Source organism: Saccostrea cucullata, unplaced genomic scaffold (genome assembly GCF_032062105.1).
Source record: "Saccostrea cucullata isolate Sc308-1 unplaced genomic scaffold, CSIRO_AGI_Scuc_v1 ctg170, whole genome shotgun sequence".
NCBI classification, from domain to species: domain Eukaryota; kingdom Metazoa; phylum Mollusca; class Bivalvia; order Ostreida; family Ostreidae; genus Saccostrea; species Saccostrea cuccullata.
The window spans coordinates 243252-263508 of NW_026931200.1; the positions used below are offsets into that span (position 1 = coordinate 243252).

The 20257-nt window shown below is 32.1% G+C and overlaps 1 protein-coding gene and 1 long non-coding RNA gene across 4 annotated transcripts; one reads left to right on the forward strand and one right to left on the reverse strand.

The window, feature by feature from the left end:
* Positions 1-4454: 4454 nt before the first annotated feature.
* Positions 4455-5145, reverse strand: LOC134231768 (uncharacterized). The gene is made up of 2 exons (XR_009984620.1): positions 5058-5145; positions 4455-4658 (listed from the first exon to the last, which is right to left on the reverse strand). It is a non-coding gene; the product is annotated as an uncharacterized LOC134231768 (long non-coding RNA).
* Positions 5146-15415: 10270 nt separating this feature from the next.
* On the forward strand, positions 15416-19973 carry LOC134231759 (uncharacterized). 3 transcript variants are annotated; one of them, XM_062713725.1, is made up of 6 exons: positions 15416-15457; positions 16780-17457; positions 17667-17777; positions 17916-18038; positions 18290-18436; positions 19246-19973. In XM_062713725.1, the coding sequence occupies exons 2-6, from the start codon at positions 16782-16784 to the stop codon at positions 19794-19796; spliced, it is 1608 nt and encodes a 535-aa protein (XP_062569709.1). In that variant the 5' UTR covers positions 15416-15457; positions 16780-16781; the 3' UTR covers positions 19797-19973. The 3 variants fall into 3 exon arrangements, with proteins under 3 accessions (XP_062569709.1, XP_062569710.1, XP_062569708.1); XM_062713726.1 differs by having other exon boundaries at positions 15418-15457; positions 16720-17457; positions 18308-18436; XM_062713724.1 differs by having other exon boundaries at positions 15421-15457; positions 16720-17457.
* The last annotated feature ends 284 nt before the right edge of the window (positions 19974-20257 follow it).

The window sequence follows — 20257 nt, forward strand, 5'->3', positions numbered from 1 at the left end:
TCTAGGACAGACCTTTTAATTATTTTCCATTGGTTATTTGACCATATAGTAGTGATATACTCAGTACAGTAAGTAAGTAAGTAATTTATTTATTTATAGTGACATGTGTACATAATTATACAATTATAATAAGTACATGTACAGTGAATACCCAAGTAAGTAGCATTCTTGCCCAGATCAAACTTGCATAGATGTCGCTCCTAAGTGTCACACCGCCTTAATGTCAGTTTGGTGTGAGACATTTATTTTCTTTACTGTAATATAAATGACATTTTTGATGTAAAGCTTTGTGATCTTTAATTATCTCATACAAAAAAAAACTTTATACAGTGAATAAATTTTAAAATGTGCTTTCTGCGTGAGGATTGAACCCCCACACCAAAATCATCGATAACACTTTGACAAGTTGACTAATAGCTGAAACAAGTACTAGTACGTTCATGTATAATTTTGGTTGAAATCCCCCGCCAATCCCATAAAATAATTCTTGGATCTGCCTTTGTCCCATGCACAGTTGGTGCTGGTACGAAATAAAACCGCGATCTAAAGGATTTCTGAGTAAGGTTGAGATTTGTAGCCCCCACCCTAATCTTCGCTAGCCAGGGATTTCCGATCCTAAACAACGTTGAAGAGTAGATTTTGGATCTGGGCATCTTCGTGAAAAATTCTCGAAGAAACGCTAAACAATCAATTATATTTGTCTTCTGTTGAATCTTTACAGCTTATTTATTAACGTTATACAATATTTCTTATACATAGGTACTATTTTTTCTCTATATTTCAGATGTGAATACTAATTAACAATTTTTTTGTCTCTTTAAGTACCCAGATTTTATCAAATGAGATGAAAATATTTTGCATAGTTTTGGATAGGGCCAATCTTTGTGGAATAATTCCTTGAACGGCAGAAAGCTAGTCTGTTCCTGATATGACTTTCTGTTCTGTTCAATAATCAGGGAAAACGTCAGCTGAATGCAGGTAAAACTGCAAAGATAAGGAGTTTTATGACACATGGGTAAATACACTCAAGAAGCAATTCTCCATTATCTTTTCATGAAACGCCTTGATTAAACTGAGCAGTCGTGTTGATTGTTCGGTAATCTGTTATTATGAGCGTCAGAACCGGGAAAAATCTCCCATGTTTTATTAAACTGAGTGGGTATAAAATTCCGATTGGTGGTAGATAACAGCTCGTGCAATCCAATCAAAATGAATTGCGTATGAGACCGCGGATGGTAGCAGGGATATGTAAAATTTATCTTTTCTTCTCATCTTGATTTGATGCGATACTTTCGTATGTAATCTAGATGCAAAGTTATTAATATTAAGTGATTTCACTGGCGGATCCAGAAATTGCTGAGGAAAGGCGGGAATGTGAAAAATAAAAACGGGGAGAAAACATATTGTATCAATACCATTGAACTTCCACTTTCAGGATAACAATGAACTATTTGTGCAAAACAAAGGAATCTAGAATATAGTTCTGAACAAAATTAGCAGAGTAATTTCTGATTATTTCATAATTTGCAACAGGTGTATTACATGCTCAGCAGAAAAATTGAGTGGTCCATTCGATGAAATTCTATATTTGTCCCTTATTTCGCAAACCTGTTAATGGCAAATTGATTAACGATTAAATCGTTTATAAAACGACTTTGGGGATGATGCCATGCATGTTAATAGATGTGTATGTAAAGGACTGCAAATATTGTAGTTTTTATTCCAGCACTGATGGAAAGTTCCATCTCTCTCTCTCTCTCTCTCTCTCTCTCTCTCTCTCTCTCTCTCTCTCTCTCTCTCTCTCTCTGAATCAATGTCACATAAACAATTACATAGGCCTACATGTATTGCGAAACAGTATTATTTACCCGCCTGGATATTGACTTTTCTGATTGCACTTGTCTGTTTCAATCTCAGAGATTGTACATTTCTCAAACCGGAAATATGGTACAGTAGGGGCCCCGGAAATACATAGCGATCCTTAATAGATAAAGTCTAATAAGTAAAAAAAATCAAAGTACTCAGAAGTACAGAGAGCTGGGCTCATTTACAGAGTAAAATGAATTTCTTACATGAATCATACGTTTATATTGTATTAACAGATTAAAAAAAAAAGAAAATCAGATTTAAAATTCTGATGAAAAAAATTATTTTAAATCTATCAAGTGAATATAAATTATCAAAACTCCTTACACTAATGAACTATGTTCTTTGACTTAAGACTGAAGTTTTCAAAGGTACTAAATATGTTTATTTATTTAGATAAAACTTCGTTTTATTTTTGTTGCTTTATTTAGCGTTTGTATTATCTCAAAAGCGGTTGAGAGTAAGAACTATATTTTTACACGTAACTTTAAAATGGCGACTATGGGGTTAACATCCTGTCTTGAACAGGATCACATAAGCCGGCAATTGCTCTTTGAGCAATAAGCCCGGCTAAAAATGGGGAAGTTCTAAGTGAAATGATATGCTTTTAGATATGTTAGATGAGTTAGATTTTATACCACGTGTACTGATAACGTTAACTGTACATGTACATAATCGATCCTCTTTTTAAATATGGCTTTTCTAAAGTTATTTTGATATCATAATCATTATTTAAAAAGTGCACGGATTTGGATATAGCGAATTTAAAGGGGCTTGGGGTTGTGGCCATTTTCAGACTATTTTGGTCTACTTTAGAAGAAGAGTTCCATATAAAGAAGTACAAAAATGATTTAAATTTTTAAACTAAAATATATGAAATTTTTCTTTGTCAAATGATATTTGACAGCTTAAGATATCATATCTAAAAATTTTAGTTGAGCATTTCTCCGAATTGTAATATGTTAATAATTCCGGTAATGTCCATGAACTATAAGTGAAACACGGCTAACGCCGAGAGAAAATAATAAAAATCACCTTGTGCTTTGCTGTGTATTACAAATTGTACCTGGCCACCTAAAGTGGACAAAATCTTCTCTTAAAGCAACCAATATTGGCACATCGATTTACATTTAAAACGCTAGAGCTTACACTTATCGTAAATAGTCTTCATTAATCGAATAGAAACCGGAATAGGCAGAAATCTTTCACATTATTTCTCGATCGATATTTGAGCTAGAAATTGTAATTAGTGAATGAAAATGATAGGTTAGTCGATCGATATAATGTAATAACTTGTACACACATTTTGTGTAATTGCGAAATTTTGAGTTTTTAATTTTAATCAATAGCAAAATGAATTCTCTATTTATTATAAGAAATAAAATTACTTTTTAACGGTAAATTTATTTTTGATTATAACGCATTATATATCTCATAAAGGCTTTTTTTATAACCTATTACATTTTGAACGTTTAAATCCCTCACTAATATTTGAACCCCTTTATAGATGTACATGTATAGCTTGAGAAATTCTCATATTTTATATATCCCTTAATTGAAACGTAGGCGCGATTTGCAATTCTAGATCTGTCTCTCTTTCAATTAAACTAACCCCCATTATTGCAGTAAAGAGAATTGGTCTAATTTAAGGTATTCGACAATAATATTTTGATTGATTTTACTCCAGTAAAATAACTATACAAGGAGGTAAGTACATTGATCGATCTCAGTTTGTGTGTCACCATTTAGTTATTAATTCAGGATTTGATTCTGCCCTTGAGGGAAATTTCTTGGTCTGGTAAACAGTATATTCCGATTGCACTTCCGATCATTTATATTTCAAAATTATTCCATGGTCGCAATCAACTATGAATTACATGTAATATTTATCAAGATCTACAGTAAAGCGTAATTTTTCATCATAAATGCGTAAATTCCGACAAAATATTTTGATGTATCATGTCTTTGCATCAAATAGAGTTTGTCGAGCTTCACCATGTTCACTGTTTTGTAAATTGTCTATTTACTGGATTTTAATACATATTTAGATATTTCCATGACAATTTTTCGTGTCAGTTGTAAATTTTATATTTACTGCTATGAGGTAGAATCAAAATTTACAAGATGATCCTAATACCATGAAAAGTTGATCAACAAACCATAGGCATCGGAATCGAAAGGGGGGGGGGGGGGGGTAAATCCATGCACTCCCCCCCCCCCCCCCCAAATAATTTTGCAAAGATATAGATTTCATAGGAATTGAAAATTGGGGTTTGCCCTTTTTTGTTGTTTTAGTCCCCCCTTTCAATTAGCCCCCCCCCCCCCCCCACTTTCAGTTTGCTTCCGACACCGTCCTATGCAAACTATACACATTTCACAGAAACCAACTGAAACCATGAAACGAAACCACCTACACGTTTTATTTACTTAATATGTGTCGTGGTTTTAAACATTTTCCCTGGGCGCTGTTTGTTACTAGTCAGAAAAATTTATATTCTAGTAAACTGATATTCTGAATTAGCTATTTTAACCAAAAATATTGCAAGGCGAATTTACAAGCAGCATGTACATAACACCTGTATAGTACAAAAACGATCTAACAATGTTTTATTAATCAAAATATTTTTTGTATAAATTACATCAATCATTTTGAAGAGACGCACGGATCTGCGCAACAAGGTGGTCAACCTCCTCCGACACTAAAGCATCAAATTCCTCTTCCCGAAGACCGGTGTCGACATCTGTACCAAGATCTTCTGGGTTTATGATAATTCTACTTTTAGGCTTGGGTCCTGAAAGGTATAATATGGTCAGTTAAATACATGTTTTGTTCAACAGCATCTAAATATATATTAAATATAATTAACAATACCAAGGTCCATATAAGAAGGTATTTCGGAAGGGAGTGAGGCACAATTAATTACATTTTGTACACATTCCTTGAAAAGCATAAAAGAAAAAAACTGTCTTCTAAAAGTATTCAAGAGGAGGGACATTAACATCCTTGAATTAATCGAAGTTTAAGTTGTTTTTTTTTCATTTTAAAATATATTTGTATGACGATAAAACTATTGAAACACCCCACCCCCAATCCAAGTGACATCCGGTATGTATAGGCCTACTTCAGAATTTTAATCTGAGGAGAAAAAGATAACATCGCTTTAATTTTGTTCCTACTACTTGCCACTGACCTTTCTCTTCCTTCATCCATTTTTGGATTTCTAGTAGTCCCATAACAACCCAGGACCACCCGGGAAACATCGTTGTTAGACCTACAAAAATTTATAATTTTGTTTATAAAAAGTTAAAATAAATGCTGATTATATACTTGGTAGCCATTTGCCATTACAGTAAGTAATAATTGCAAGTACTAGTATATCTCTAGTAAATAGAATCAAACCAAAAATAATGAATACTTTCCTTAAAAAGTTCAAGGCAGTTATAAATAAAATTAAACTTTCACTTACCTGAAAATCAACGTTGGATACGACAAGGTAAATATGAGAAGGCCAAAAATCGAGAGATTTTTGAAAAAAAAAATCAAGAGATTTTTACAATAATTTTCTACACAAAATGCTCAACCACAGATTGTTTATAGAAACAGGATATCCACAGTAAATAGATTATGACGTTCTAAGCTTTGTGACGTCATAATAGAGTTGAAGACGAGATGTGACATGCCCCCGCCTCCTTCTGCAAAACCTCTGAAATCATTGGAGGATTTTCTGTATGCTGTTTTGACTGTTTTAAAGTTAAAGAATTAAAATATAGCACTTGAGAAAATGTTTTTTTGTCATAAATTATTTTGATTTTTATTATTGAATTAGACTGCAGGGCAGCTGATTTAGATTTAATTATAACACTTTATGAGGAGAATTTCAGTACATTTTCGTTTCAACTTACATATTTTTCCCTTACAAATCGAGTTTTTGTACTATATTTTAATTAAATGTATAGAGACTGTACAAGTATATCACATCATAGGTTTTGACTCCACTCGTGGTCTTATGACACCCACCAGTAGACATAGAACTCCTAACGTTGTAGGACCCGAGTTCGTTCCGATTGGTTGCCTTCGGATGTTTACGAGTGGACTTGGGTCCCCTTATGTTGTGAGGATGAATAAAAAGATTGCAAGGATTGGATGCCGTTTGTCAAAGAGGCTTATGAAATGTTCTGCACACCAGATTTTCTATACGTATTTGATTACATAATTATTTGATTTTTATTTGATACGTATTTGAGCCCGGGCTAAATTGTTACAAGGGCAGTATAAAATTAAATTGTTTTTTCTATTAAGTTAGCTTCGATCATCGAGGAAGGGTTTCTGTTTCTATATCCGACCATATAAACGTAAATAGTAAGAGTATTTCAATCAAATAAGGTACTGAGGAAAATATTAATTTACAAGCAAATTTCGTTATATTTCTTGATAAGACCACGCCAATTTAATTTTTTGCTCGCCGGACCCGTTCTCTCGTACATGCATTCAAACAAAATTATACATATTTGGCAAATACTGAGTACATACATGTAAAGTTGTGTTAAGTTTCCCGCAACTTTGAAATTCTGTGCTAGTTTCTAGGGGTTTTTTTCCCTCCCTATTTGTCATTTTTAATCTGTTTCAAAGAACTCTACAAATATAAAAGGAATATATACAATTAGATATAATTGTCCGCCCAAATTCTTTCATGTTCTGCCTAAAATTGTTGCCTGTACCAAAAAGTAATGATATTACTATTAAAACATTTACGTTTTATGCATTACTTCGAAACATTTAAAATCACACAAACAGTAGAGTACGCTTTATACATACGCTCTGTACAATGTACATACATTTACATAATTTTAATTCCTTCGAAGGAGGAAAAAATAGCTGAAATATTGTATTTAATGCAATTGTAAACGTAATTGTACATATCAAAATGAAGACAAACTTTAATGTTGATACAAAGAAAAAAAACATGCATAAGGGAAGAAACAAACTTAAGCTTGACCTATACACGCACTCAAAAAGAAAATAATGAAGCCTCACACTAATTAAAATTTGATGTTCGATTGATGAAGTCTATACGAACTTGTAAAAATGACTAGCATATCCACCATCTAAACACATAATATGGCGGATGACCAATTAATTATTTATTTTTCAAACATATTTTTTGTTGTTTTTTCCCCCTTAATTTCAACAAAAACTCAGTTGTTTATATGGCAAAGATTAAGGGATGAATCGAAGTAAACCCCTTTATATATAATTAATTCGTCGTCTTGTTTAGACAAAGAGTGTGTTCTTGCATATTTCCTGATTTTCCCCCCTATTTAGAATTGCTTAATGTGTAAGTTTATTACTGTAAGAGAAAACAAATTTTGTAAAGGTTTTTGTATAAATAAGACAAATATTAATACATGTAGACGGACAAGGGTTTTTTTGATATTTTTTTTCATTCCTGTTCCAGAAATTATCAGTTGGCTCAAGCATTCAGTTTTTATTTTTAAAAAAAAATAAAAAAATTATTCATGGAGAGTGATTTTCAATATAACAAGTTGACAATAGTTTTCTTAGGGTGAAAATGTTCAATGGGTTGCGATCCAATCCAAGAATTTATCAACTGGATGGCTGAAGCATTTTTTTTTCTTTTTATAAAAAGCAGTTATCTGTATTCGTGGAAAATGATCGAGTTTCAGAAAATTTACAGATGGCAGTAAAATTCAGTCAAATTGCTATAAAGTTATTGTAAATCTTTCTTCGTTTTAAAATCCACTTCTTTATATACATATTGTATAAAAGTACCCCCCCCCCCCTTTTCTCTTAGTCTCGGCGCACAAAGATTTAATCAAAATAACACATATTTTTATATCATATACAATTTTTCTAGTATATTTTACGATTTAAATCGCGTCTTCTTGACCACATATTTGTCCTCGATAAAATTAGTCACAAACACAAAGATTACTTGTTCAACATTTAACATTGGAGGTTAGAGATAATACAATATTAACATTACAGTCATATTGTGATTTCCACTTTTTTAGCTTTAACTACTTATAGAGTTTATTCCCAGTTGAATTGATAAGAGCACGAACATTCTCTACATACAAACAATTTCTAAAATGAGACAAGCTATTGACAAAGAAGTTGATGCTTGAATGAAGAATAGTGAACATTTCAAGTTTTAGGTCGATATAATTATGTACAGTGACCTTCTTAGCAAAACCATCCTATAATTTTAAAAGTCGAATGATGTATGACGATCCCTTGTTAGGCCATTATTTCAATCCTTCTTGCTCTGTTTTAACGAGAAATATATCATTAAAAAGAGATCAACGAGGTTCTTAATTTGATCAGATTGGTAATTATTTATGGAATCACTGTCTAGTTAGTATAGTATGCCAGGGCATCAACAATAGTGGGAAACATGGGGTAATTTGCATAACGGGCGAAGCCCAAATTTACATTCCGGTAGAATTATCAAGAAATCAACTCCGCTAGCTTTCAAAGAGTTATCATAGAGAAAAAAATTAGCAATGGAAATATTTACTCAATGGATTGTCTGCGAGGATCTCCGTTTACCCGATGACGACAAGGCGCACTTGGTAGATGTGATCGGCCGATAAGGGATGCGCATTCCTCCTTGGTAGCTGCAGATCTGTAGCTCTCCGAAAAAATATATTGATAGACCAGAGAGCTACAGTGCCACCCATCGAAAAAACTGTTTATTCATTGCTCACAAAAAGTTGCGCTTAAATCTGGATTAATTCTTCCAAAATTCTTAGCTCAATCGTAAAAAAAGATAGATTTTAAAAAAAATCCTTACTCCTCTATGAAGTACTCCCGTAATTGACATCTGTACGACGTTCGTTGGACCGAAATATCTTGCAAACCAAAATGGCAGTATATATAGATAAAATTTTCTATGAGCTCGATTTCAGGGCCAGGAGGGCTATTAACAACTATTATAAGGAATGTTTTGATGTAGAAACAATGAAGGAATATGTTAGGAACACACGATTAGTAATATTTTGAGATGACAGTTTAAAAACACGGAAAAATTAATCGAGAAACAGCGCATTTTTTTGTGCGCAATAAATACAATGGTCGACACTGTAGCTCTCCGGTCTGTCAATATATTTTTTTTCGAAAGACCTACAGATCTGCAGCTACCTCCATGGCACCTGATACCACATCTGGTTCTTGTTTGCTCTGCTCTCCATTCGTATTGTTTCGATGTTTTTTAAACTTGATTTCTGTTTTCATATTTCACAAATTTAAGGATAATTAAATTTTGAATAATTTCTCCACCAGATGTTATATATTTTAAAATCATTCGACAAATACCAAAAAAAAGGTTTTTATTTAATTGTAAAAATATCTTTAATGAAACAAAAATACACTATTCATTCTGCATAGAAGCTCGAATCTGCGCAATAAAGCGGTCAACTTCCCCCGACACTAAATCATCAAATTCCTCCTCTCGAAGACCAGTGTCGACATCTGTACCAAGATCTTCTGGGTTAATGATAATTCGTCTTTTAGGCTTGGGTTCTGAAATGTCAAAAACAAAAAAAAAAAAAAACAAAAAAAAACATTTGAATACTATTTCAACAGCATCTTAATAAGTATATGTAAGAATATATATATTTGTAATAACACAATGTATTCATTCTCAGTCTCCTATCGGAGTAATATAACAGGAGGTGGTGCGGCACAGTTTAACATTATGATAAAGTTTCTTGAAAAAAAGAAAAAGAAATATTTTTTTTTAGAATGTATTAAAGTTATAACGTACTTTTCTTATTATTTTTCCGATAGAAATTACATCAAGATTCTTTGATTTAATTGCATACTGTGTTCGATGTATTATATGCGAATGTTTAAAAATGACTAGTTTTCGTAATTGTAATTTTTAAAAAAAATTTCTTGGGGAGGGGGGGGGGGGGCTTAATTTTCTCCTCTTTCATCCATTTCTGGATCTCCAGGAAGCCCATAATCATCCAAGACCAGCCCGGAAACATTGCTGTGTGAAGACTTAGCTACAATATATAAAACTGACCGTCAAAAACAAAAAAAACTTGGGGTATGTCATTAAATTGAGATTCTTTTGATTCGTTTTACGTAATAAAATACTAGATTTCCAAAAAGAACAATTATAAATCAATATGATTATATTGTTAAAAAAAAATATGCATACACTCACCTCTTAACTTTCAAAAAATATAAGCAGCTCTGGTAGAACAAAGACTGTGTCCTTTGGACAAAAATCAAGAGTTATTTGCAAGAAAATGCTAAATTTCCTCAAGAGAAATTGCCTCTAAATGTTTGTATGTAGATGCATAGACTACACAACAAACAGTATGACGTTATATGTATTATGACGTCACAATGCAAATTTAAGATTTGAGAAAATTAAAACCCTATCCGTCTCAATTCCGGATTTTTTTTTATTATTCTTTTGTAAATACATGTACCTTATTTAAAATACAATTTATAAGCAAAGGTTTATCTTTATCTGTAAAATTGCAACACGCATATTTATGATGAAGTATACCCATCAGAGTTATCCCACATGACAAATTATTTGGCAGTTTTTTTAAGGTATGAATTCACCACAAGAACTGTGCGTGTGAAATTTGTGTACAAAAGTTTATACATGTACATGAATTATAATCAAACTGGAATTCCTTGACATCGTTTATCAATATCATGGAAATCAATACGTTTAGCAAAAATTTATTTTTTAAAGTTAAATTTCTTAAGAAAACTGGATATATATAACTTTATTCAAAGTTGTGTAACGAAGGGTAAGAAATCAAAACTAAAAAGCTGTACATTGGTAAATTTGTATCATTTTTAATTGTTTATCTAGTTGCGTCTCATCGACATTTTTTCCAATCATACAGGGACGTTACCACTTGCCTAAACGATGCAGATAGCTAAAATGTAAATTTGTATTTGACCTATGGAGTTAAGGAGGCTGAGACATCAACAAATTTACCATCAGATATAACTTCATTTTTTAGATATGATATAAGCTGTAACTATCATTTGGCAAAAAAAAGATTCATACATTTCAGATTTGAAATTTGATCATTTTTAGGTATCTTCATATGTGCACATGTAGCTCTTCTTCTATCAATATAGCCTAAAAAAGCCACAACCCTCAGTCCTCTTAAAGTAGTGGAGCTACGCATTTTCCGGGTACTGACCTCCCTGTCCAACGATGAGATTCTAACACGCTATGTATGGATAAACTCTTTATCCGTGATTCTAAAACAAAACGCTTAATCATCACAGAGCCAAGAGGACGACCTTTGAAATTGGCTAATGGAATGGACGAAATGCGTGCTGGGGTCGTTTTCCAATATTTAATCAAGGTATATACATGCTGGTAGTAGTGTGTAAAAATCTTCCGTAAAAGCTATTTTCCTTCAATAGCTTCTCCCGCTGTGTTCCTTAATTGAATGCTGTATATTATAGACTGGAAATCTACATTATAGGTTTTTTAAAGGCTAAGTGAGAGGGAGACACACACACACAGAGCAATGAATTTTTTTTTCATTACGGCAGAATTATTTTATCGATATTCTCATATCCATGAAGGCTATTATGTGTTGTTTATTAAATTGTCTGCGGATTTTTTTTTTATTTTCTTTTGCGCGGACATGACAATCAGCCCATGGCGGGTGTGATCAATCGACAAGGGGTGCTTACTCCTTCATTGCACCTGATCCCACCTTTGATATACCCCGGCATATATAAAGATCTGTTTGCTATGATTGATACAATTACGCGTTATTTTTAGTTTAAATATTTCAACTAAAAATACGCGTAATTATTTAAAGGACTGTTGAGCTTTATAACTGTTCGTTACCTCCATATTTCATTCAGCTTAAAACTAAAACGAAAAATTTGCATGCATATGGCTACAATGAATCCTAAATGCTTAGTGAGAGGGTATGTGAAATAGAACTTTTTTACTTTTTGAAAATAGTCAACTTATTCGTAACGTGTTTAATTTCAAAGGTTATTTTAGATAAGTGTTCTGAGTTGTACATTTTTGGAATACTTTATTATACCCCCCGCTTGAAAAGCGGGAGGGTATATAGTAATCGGTATTTCCGTCCGTCCGTCCGTCTGTTACGCTTTGAGGTACCCATCTCTTATCCGCAACTCCTCTCATACCACTGAATGAAATTTGATGAAACTTTCACAGAATCTTTATTACATATTGCCATTGAGCACCTCCTATTTTACTTTTTGATCCGACACATATTTTGGGTTTCCCAGCCACAGGAAAACCTGGACTTTTTCACCAGTTAAAACCATATGGGAGGCGGGGGGTATCATTTAGTGAGCTCATCGCTCACAGTACCTCTAGTTTTGCATAAGAAACATCAACAAAGTTAGATAACTTTTTTGTTAGCATTCAATTATTCTGTCCAAACAAGTCATATGATATTTCAAAGTATATTTTTTCCATCTATATTTATAAATACGAATGATTTGAAAATGTAAGTAAATTATTATTAAGATTGCTTATTCCTTTATTATTTCACTCTATAAATATGTTATCTGATTTCAGTACAAACAGGTACAATGTAGGAGAAAGGGTAAGTGTCCTTTCTGTAATATTTTTTTTACAACTTTTCCTGGAAAATTGATTTTAACAATAGCGCCTTGTATAGTTTCTCATGATGCAAGAATACCGGTAAAATGTTATATAATGAAGTCAAAGACTTAGAAATTGTTGTGAAATGATAACACGAAGATATCTGATGAATTATTTATTCTACATATAAATATAAATAAGACCAAACTAATTTAATTTCTTGTTCGACATCTGAAGAATAATAGTAGGATCGGGCGGCGAGCGATTAAATAATAACGTTATTACACTGTACTTATACATGTATGTAGGCATTTCTAGGAAGAACATAATAAACAATTCGAGAAGATTTTTTTATATAGAGGTCTTTACTTTTTCCTGATTTGTAGAGTAACTCAGTAAGCAAATTAAAAATATAAAAATATGAAAAAATAGAATGGAAATAGAATAGAAATTCGCTTAGAATTTTCTGGGTGCGGGAAATTAAAAATTAATATTATTTGACGTATAGTTTTGTTTAAATGCGAGAATGCGGAGTCCAACATACAAACAAAAAATTGAATTTTTGTGGCCTTATAGGGAGGTTATTGCTCCCAACAATATTGGCTTTAAATCACCACATCCAGACGTCGACAGTACTAAATCCGTTGAGGTGCTACATGTAGGTATATATTAAGAATGTATTTTGATTTCTTGTTGCGTAGATCCATAATTAAAAACCTATATGCACAGAACAATTTTCCACTTTTTATTGTATGAGAACAATTTTCTTTCTTAACACTGCTGAACCATGCATTTAAACTCTAGTTTTCCCGGCCTCCTGTATAAAAGATTTCATAAGCACATGAGTTCTTTCATCAGTGAAACATACATATTCCAGAATACGTGTAAAACATTTTTCATTATTAAAACTATTTATATACAGAAATAGAAGGAATCCAAAGAAAAAGCAGTAGGAAAACTTCGGGGGGGGGGGGGGGTAAAATATTCACGCAAAACAACTGAATTTATAGCAAAGTTATGTTAGAATTTACAATTAATAAAAATAATTTAAAATATGTACATGTACACAAATCCCAGGTATTTAAAAACGCTATATTTTCAATCGCAAAAAAAAAAAAAAAAAAATCAGATGAGTATTGATAAATGTACATAATTATTTTTTTCAAATACTACTCGGCATTATATTTGATAAACTCTTTGGCAAATAAAAGTATTTTCCAGTATTTTTTATGATTAATTGCGCAATGATTTGACGGAATAAATATATAATGAATTTAAATATAATATAAATATACAATGTCAGCTGCAGATCTGTACCGCGCTGGTCTGAAAAAAAAATGGGGATTGATGGTCTGCATGTCTAAATTTCTTTTCTTTTTTTTTTTTTTTTTTTTTTTTTTTTTTTTTTTTGAGAGCTACAGTTCTGCAGTACCATTTTAATTAATTGTTGAAAGAGCCCAATTTATATTTTAAATAATCCAGTAAAATGCATACACTGTATTATTTACAACTGAATATAAAAATAAGATCATGCAATAGACATGTTAATTATACATTATAATAACGTGATGCGCTACATGTGCATTTTTTGTAACTCTGTAAACTAAAAAATCTTACGCAAAACTGTTCACTTCGGTACATTGTCTAATGATCAAGGAGCGAAAACTCTAAAAATGAAAAAAAAATCATATTCTCGTTTTGGAAAGAAAGCAATCATCATTACTCAGTTTGGACTTTCACGTGAACTGCCTCTCAGATACTCTGAAAATAAGAATAAAAACAATAATTTTTGAAGAAAGCAACAAGGAATATAATCTACGACGGCATACATACATCAAATTTCAATTTTGGAGGGAAAAAATTATTTTTTAGACAACAGTTTGTAAAAATTTTCAGATCAATTTCTAAAACTTTTCTTAAAAAATTGTATATTTCCCCCCTCAAAATCACTCGTTTCCTCTGTCTACAATCGTAAAATCGATTTACCAATTAAAACTAGAGGTACTGTGAGCAATGGGCTCACTAAATTATACCCCCCGCCTCCCATATGTGTATAAATGGCAGTGTCCATGTTTTGCTACGGGAAACCCAAAATATGTGTCGGATCAAAAAGTAAAATAGGAGGTGCACAATGGCAAAATGTAATAAAGATTCTGTGAAAGTTGCATCAAATTTCATTCAGTGGTATAAGAGGAGTTGCGGATAAGAGATGGGTACCCCAAAGCGTAACAGACGGACGGACGTAAAGACGGACGGACGGACGGAATTAACGATTACTATATACCCTCCCGCTTTTCAAGCGGGGGGTATAATAAACTAGAGGTACTGTGAGCGATGAGCTCACTAAATGATACCCCCCGCCTCCCATATGGTTATAACTGGTGAAAAAGTCCATGTTTTCCTGTGGCCGGGAAACCCAAAATATGTGTCCGATCAAAAAGTAAAATAGGAGGTGCACAATGGCAACATGTAATAAGGATTCTGTGAAAGTTTCATCAAATTTCAACCAACTGGTATGACGAGGAGTTGCAGGATAAGAGATGGGTACCCCAAAGCGTAACAGACGGACGGACAGACGGACAGACGGACGGACGGACGGACGTACAGACGGACGGACGGACGGACGGACGGACGGAAATACCGATTACTATATACCCCCACTTTTCAAGCGGGGGGTATAATAAATTTAGTTTGTGTACAATAATTTTATTCAATTGATTTTTTATGAATAAGAAAATTGTTTGTACAATTTTCAAATCATTTTACGATTTAATAATTATAGTTTGTGTGGCGTAAATTAAATTATGATTATTTCACATGTATTTGTTTTATCTACTTATTTTAAAAATTCTAGTAGTTTACAAAATCTATTTATATAGATGGACTTTCTGAAAATGACCTTGAACTTCATTTCTTATAAAATGTTTGCACGGGATCTTTTTACAGGTCAATAAACGCCCACGGAGAAGAATTCGTCAGAGGTGGTAAGTAAAAACTTACACTGGAAATTTAAAAAATTGTAAATTAATTAAATGGTTAAACGTTCTTTCAATTTATTGTCATGATATAAATGTTAATTTGAGATTTGTCTGGTTTATAAATAACAAAAATTTTCTTATCGTCATTGTTTGCATATACTTACAAGTATAGTGACACATCTATATGCAATGTGTATATCAGATCTATTTATATCTGTGTTCTGGATACAAGCTTTGTTTTATCTCAGCATATGACTGCTTATTTAATTAACATGTCATGGGCATCGGAGCCGAGGGGAAAGGGGGGGGGGTAGGTAGGAGGCTTATCCTCCCCTTTTTGCAAAGATACATTGTGTATACGTTTTGATATTTTGTAAAATTGGAAAAAGAATATCTTTTTGTCCCCTCTTATAATAAATTACATAAATGTTTAGTTGACAATGATTGAGTACTCAACATATTCCACAAATAATCAATAAACACAAGCACGTTGCTAAAATAGAAGAACTACTCTATAATCTTGTTAAAGTTAAACTTTATAATTTCGTGCATTAATGCATGGAGTGTATGAAATGTGTATAATTGTTGGGATAAAATCAAACATTAAGTTGTTTGAGATTCAAACTGCATTAAACTGCTTTCCGAAGTACACAAAGAACTCCGAAGTACTGGTTATCAATATTTCCTTGTACATGTATACTAGTAAATCTTGGCGAAAACACTCTTAAGTAGCTCCTTCTTTATGTAATCACATTTCCTGGACAAACTTTTCATAGATGTGTTTATCATTGAAATATGATTTCTTTTGTTAAGGGAACGAGTTAGACAGAAATCATCTTCTACTTGTAATTATTATGAACTTCAGGTCGGGATTAGGTTTTCAATCGAATACCTGTTTCGTATGCAAAGTTAAATAAGAAGCGACGCATAGAGCATGGTTAAATTTTATGAATAAAATATAGATAAATCATAATTTAGATTTGTTTAATCCAACTTGATTTACTATTATCTTCTGTATATCTGTACTAATGTCATAAAGCTGCGACGCGTCGTTGCGATATCCAGATAGTTTATTGTTGTTAATTGTACTTTTCTTTGAAGGTTTATTCTATGGAAGTCAATCTCTTTTTCTGTAATTAAAAGAAGTTCATAACATAGATTATATTTTTTCGTAAAGAAAACATATGTCTATATATATATTCAAAAATGGTTACTAGAATAACAAAGTTTTTTTTGACTTTTTACATGACTCATTTTTTATTGAATAGGGTAATATGTGAATGGACATCAAACTCAAAAACTGGTATCAGTTTTGTCACATCTTATAGAAATGGAAGATATATTTGTCGGACGAGTACAATGTACAGAAAATTTTAAAGCAGCTTGGAATCGTGGCCATTACAAGATTTTCGGAATTTATGGTCCCAAGAGTGTTGGCAAAACGAGATATGTGAAGAACTTCCTAAGAATTTTGAGAACTTCTGAAAAAAGTGATAAAATGAAAACAATCACTCTTGATTTCCAATGCATTAGAACATACGAAGCATACATTGCAACTGTTGCTGGGTATTTAAACATACCGAAGTATGACGTTTGTTCCCATAAAAATTGCCAATGCATACAAAAAGTTATCAAGGTTCTTAAAGACTGTGACGATGTTTATATTTTTCACCATGACCATCAAGAGGAAGCCAAGGCCAAACCAGACTCGGATGGAAACCTTCCAGATTCAACAAAACAAAGTCTCTGGGATCAAATCTATGTAGAAGTCATCAAACCACTTCTTACAGAATGTAGCAACTTTTATCTGATCATTTCCTCAATGGATGAATTTCGATTTGCAGAGCTAAGGAGGGTTTTCTGGATGCAGAAACTCCCTGCTTTAACAGAGGAAGAGTGTTTGGAACTGTTAAATGACGTATGTCCCTCCTCTGATGAAGTCACTAACGCTCGCCGACACGTAGTCAGACTTTGTGAAGGAATACCACCAGCTATAATCAATGCAGGTTGCAGACCAATATTAATTGTGCAATCAATTGTTTTATCATTATCAAAAGTTAAAGTAACATGAAAATATATCCATTGTTTATTATTACTAGTATATTACCGTTTACTTATCTTCAAATTCAATATAATTTGTACGATTAGGATACGTCTAGATATCTAAATTAATAGTTTTTATATTAACATGTTGATACGTTGATGAGTTTTACAGGTCTATTGATGAAGGATAATGTAATATCTGTCGATGAGGTTATACATTTAATGGTGAAACAGATCGTTGAGGTACTGAGTGATGAATTTCTTCCTCATCCAGAAAGAATAAGTAAGGTTATTTTTATTCACATGTAAATTATCAAATTAATTTTCCTTTTAATTAAAACCTTGAGTTTTAAAAAACAATTCTCAAAATATCAAGGGTATCAAAGGTATTTTTGTGATTTTATTTTTCATTTCAATTTAGACACACAGCTGCAGCATCGATGGAAACATTTGAGCCAAGAACAGAGTGACAACTTAGTGAAGACTCTTTTTATTATAAAATACACCAGCAAATCGACGATAAAAGCAAACGCGAAATTGTTAAGTAAGTTTTCTTTAAGTTTAAATAATTATCCTCTCCAAATTATAGTTGAAATATAAATCAAATGAAAACTGCGTGCTTTGATTTTTATGATCTTTTATCCTTTATTTTTTTTATTATTTCGTTTTTGTCTTCTAAAAAAATTTAACAATAGGTCGAATAAAGAAGAATATTTTGCTCTTATTATGAAGGCTATAACATTTTTGGAGAAGAAACCAATTTTTTTTTTTAGAAATTTACCATGTCATTTGTAGGATGTAAGAGTGTAGCAGAATATAAATTCAACCACCTGCTTCCCTTGCTGAGAAGAAATCTGCTGACATACAACAAGGATGACGAGACTATCTCCACTTGTCCATTGATTAAGCACATCTTAGAAGCTGTTAATTACATCAAAGCAGGTATATAACTAAAAAAAGTACTTAACCTCTGTTAGAAAATTCACAATTTTGAATAAAAAAATGATATGTAGTTGTATATATGATATGTATATGGATTTTTGTGATGAAAATACAAAAATCCATATACATATCATATATACAACTACATATCATTTTTTTATTCAAAATTGTGAATAATTTATAGCTTTATTTCAGTTTACACAAACAAACATCTCTTTAGTTACAGTATACATGTATTTTGTTCATACACTGTAAATATCTTACTAGTAAGCATCCAAGCGAATTTTTTTCCTTACGAGTGATCGATGAGAAATCTCTTAACTTTGCCAAATGCTTAATAATTAAAAATCTTACTCTTTTGAGCAAAAATGAAAAATTATCAAATATGAATAATTTAAAAATAAATTATATGGACTACGTGTAGTAACCTTGATAGGTAAAGCCATGCATCTAGGTACATGTTATACAAAGCATGAAACAGTCTAAAATGTATGAATTAGGATCGAGCATATTTAACCCAAAAACTGTGGTAGTCCAGCAAGATTTATGATTAATTGTTATGTCATAAATATTCATCAAATCTTCCGCCTATTTTTTCTCGTCATGCCATTTGAAAGCTAAAAGGTACACATGTATTTAATAGCTAATATAAAAATACACTCTACGAAAAGCAACGTGTTTTATTAATAAATTGCAAAATTACGATCTACATGTGTATATCCTTTTAAATGATTTGAATTTATGCATTTTTCATGTTTTTTTTTAAAAAATGAAACAATGAATATACACAACTTATATTTTTTTAACAGATAATATCGGGAAAAAATTACACGAACAAATCAAAGCCATACTGGAGCCACAGATGCAAAATGGATCAGAATGTTGTACCTTTGATTCCAATGAAAAACCTTCATCAACAAATTCTGCTACCATGAGGAACGATCTTTGTGCATGTCATCAGAATTCATTTGATGCCAGAGACACGCAAAAATGTTTTTCAAAAGTTCCAGTAGAACATGAAAATAAATTTTCTGATGGGATTCCTGCTCAAGAAGTAGGTCCGGTCGATTCTAAAAGTAATTTAAGAAGTCGCCATGATTCTTTCATTGGACATAATTTGAACAGGAAATCTTTGGTGGATGAAAAACATTATAAAGACAAGGATATTGTTAAAACAAGTCTTTCTTTTCATCTTGAACAAATGTCTTTAGGAGCAGACGAATTTCGACAACTGAATTGTAAGCAAAATATACATGGAAATTATACATGTACAAATGAGAATCTAGAGAATCATCTATCAACAGATGACAATACATCAGATGATAATACATACAGGAAACGTAGACTTGATTCCTCTTAGTAGTGGGCACGTTGATACTCATCATTTTTCATTATTCAATGTATATAACAGGAAATAGCATTGAGACTCTGGCCCGTATGAGCTCAAAAATATCCGGTATTTCATTTACTTCCTAGGCCATTTCTTCGTCAGAAAGTACAAGAACAGAGGAAGCAAATATTTCTGAGGATTGCGTCAAAGTCATCGATATATGATAGTGAAATTTTTTTTTCTCATCTTCACCTAGATAACTTGCTTAATGCTTGACATATTGATATGCTGCCTAAAATGCTCAAATTCTACAGAGGACCAAACTTAAACAGAGCATGTGGATTCATCACGATATCGATGAAGAATTAAATGCATCTCCTTCAAAGAAACAGATCCTCGATTTTTTGTGCCATAAATCTTCTAAAAACAATAACTCTTTTAAAAAAACACACACAATAAATCTGTTTTTTTTTAATGTAAATGGCCTGTTT